Below are 1,080 nucleotides of genomic sequence, written 5' to 3'. Positions count from 1 at the left end.
GGTTCCCTACATACTCATCCGCGCGAAATCCTAGGTTTGTGGATTTTGGGGGAAAAGTCTTAAGAAGAGGAGTGAAGATCATCTAATAAAATGAAAAGTAAAAATTATACCTGGGGTGTTGTGTGTTCTTGACGACTTTCTGGCCGTACTTTCTCCATTTGTAACCGTCGTCGAGAACATCGACATCACTCATGGTCTTGAAGCAAAACCTAGGCTCCCTCACCTTCCTTCTCACTTTGGTCGTCTTCATTTTCATCTTCATCGCTGCAATCCCTAACCCTACATGGCTATGAACATCTCCTCCTCTTTTGTTACCCACCCTCATCATCATCACACAATCTTCTGCTGTTACCTGACCCCATGCCCTAACCAATTCAACTCTAATTAGATCTTACTACAAATTAGATTTATATAATTGTGCATGCATGGAGGAGATTGGAGAGAGTGTATGCAATAATTGTCATACCATGAATTATTATTTGCCCCCAAACAAGAAGAAGTGACGAGATCTGGTGGTGGAGAAGCTATGGCACCAAGGAAAGCTTTATTATTGTTATTATTGTTCAAAGATTCAAGGCATCCGAATTGGAAAGGAGGAGGGATCTCATCAATCATCACCTGCTCTTCAAACATGATCTTCTCACTATGAATATGGAAAACTATTTCTCACTACTCCTTATAACCTTAGCTTCCTCAACCAACTTTCCCTTATCGTTTTTAGGACCTCTTTCTTACTTTTCACAACCATATCTTCCTTATTTCTCTCTTTCTTTAATTTACATTTTTCCTTGTCAAATAAACATGATGCCTGTAGCCAATTATTTGACAAGTAGTTTCAAATTTTGCAACTTAACGTTACAAATATATATTTTTTCTTCTAACTCGCAAATAAATCCTTAAAAAAAGAAATTGTAAATTACTAACACTTAGGAAATTTAAGCAAAATACATGAGCTTAATTTTAAAATATTGAAACAACAATGCTATATAACAAACAAATATTTATCATTTTATGTCACTACTTGGTCAGTTGCAATTATAAAAATTTATTTGTATACGTAAAATATATAATTTATATCTA

The 1,080-nt window shown here is 35.0% G+C and overlaps 1 protein-coding gene across 1 annotated transcript in view; it reads right to left on the bottom strand.

Annotated features, from left to right (window-relative positions):
• Positions 1-841, bottom strand: part of LOC107621681 (probable WRKY transcription factor 13) — a 3,035-nt gene extending 2,194 nt beyond the window's left edge. The window contains exons 1-2 of the mRNA XM_016323701.2: positions 467-841; positions 111-365 (exon numbers count right to left, since the gene is read on the bottom strand). Coding sequence (XP_016179187.1) covers positions 111-365; positions 467-633 — 422 coding nt within the window. The 5' untranslated portion in view covers positions 634-841. The remainder of the gene's footprint in view (positions 1-110; positions 366-466) is intronic.

Source organism: Arachis ipaensis, chromosome B10 (assembly GCF_000816755.2).
Source record: "Arachis ipaensis cultivar K30076 chromosome B10, Araip1.1, whole genome shotgun sequence".
NCBI lineage: Eukaryota > Viridiplantae > Streptophyta > Magnoliopsida > Fabales > Fabaceae > Arachis > Arachis ipaensis.
This window is presented reverse-complemented; position numbering and strand designations above follow the sequence as displayed.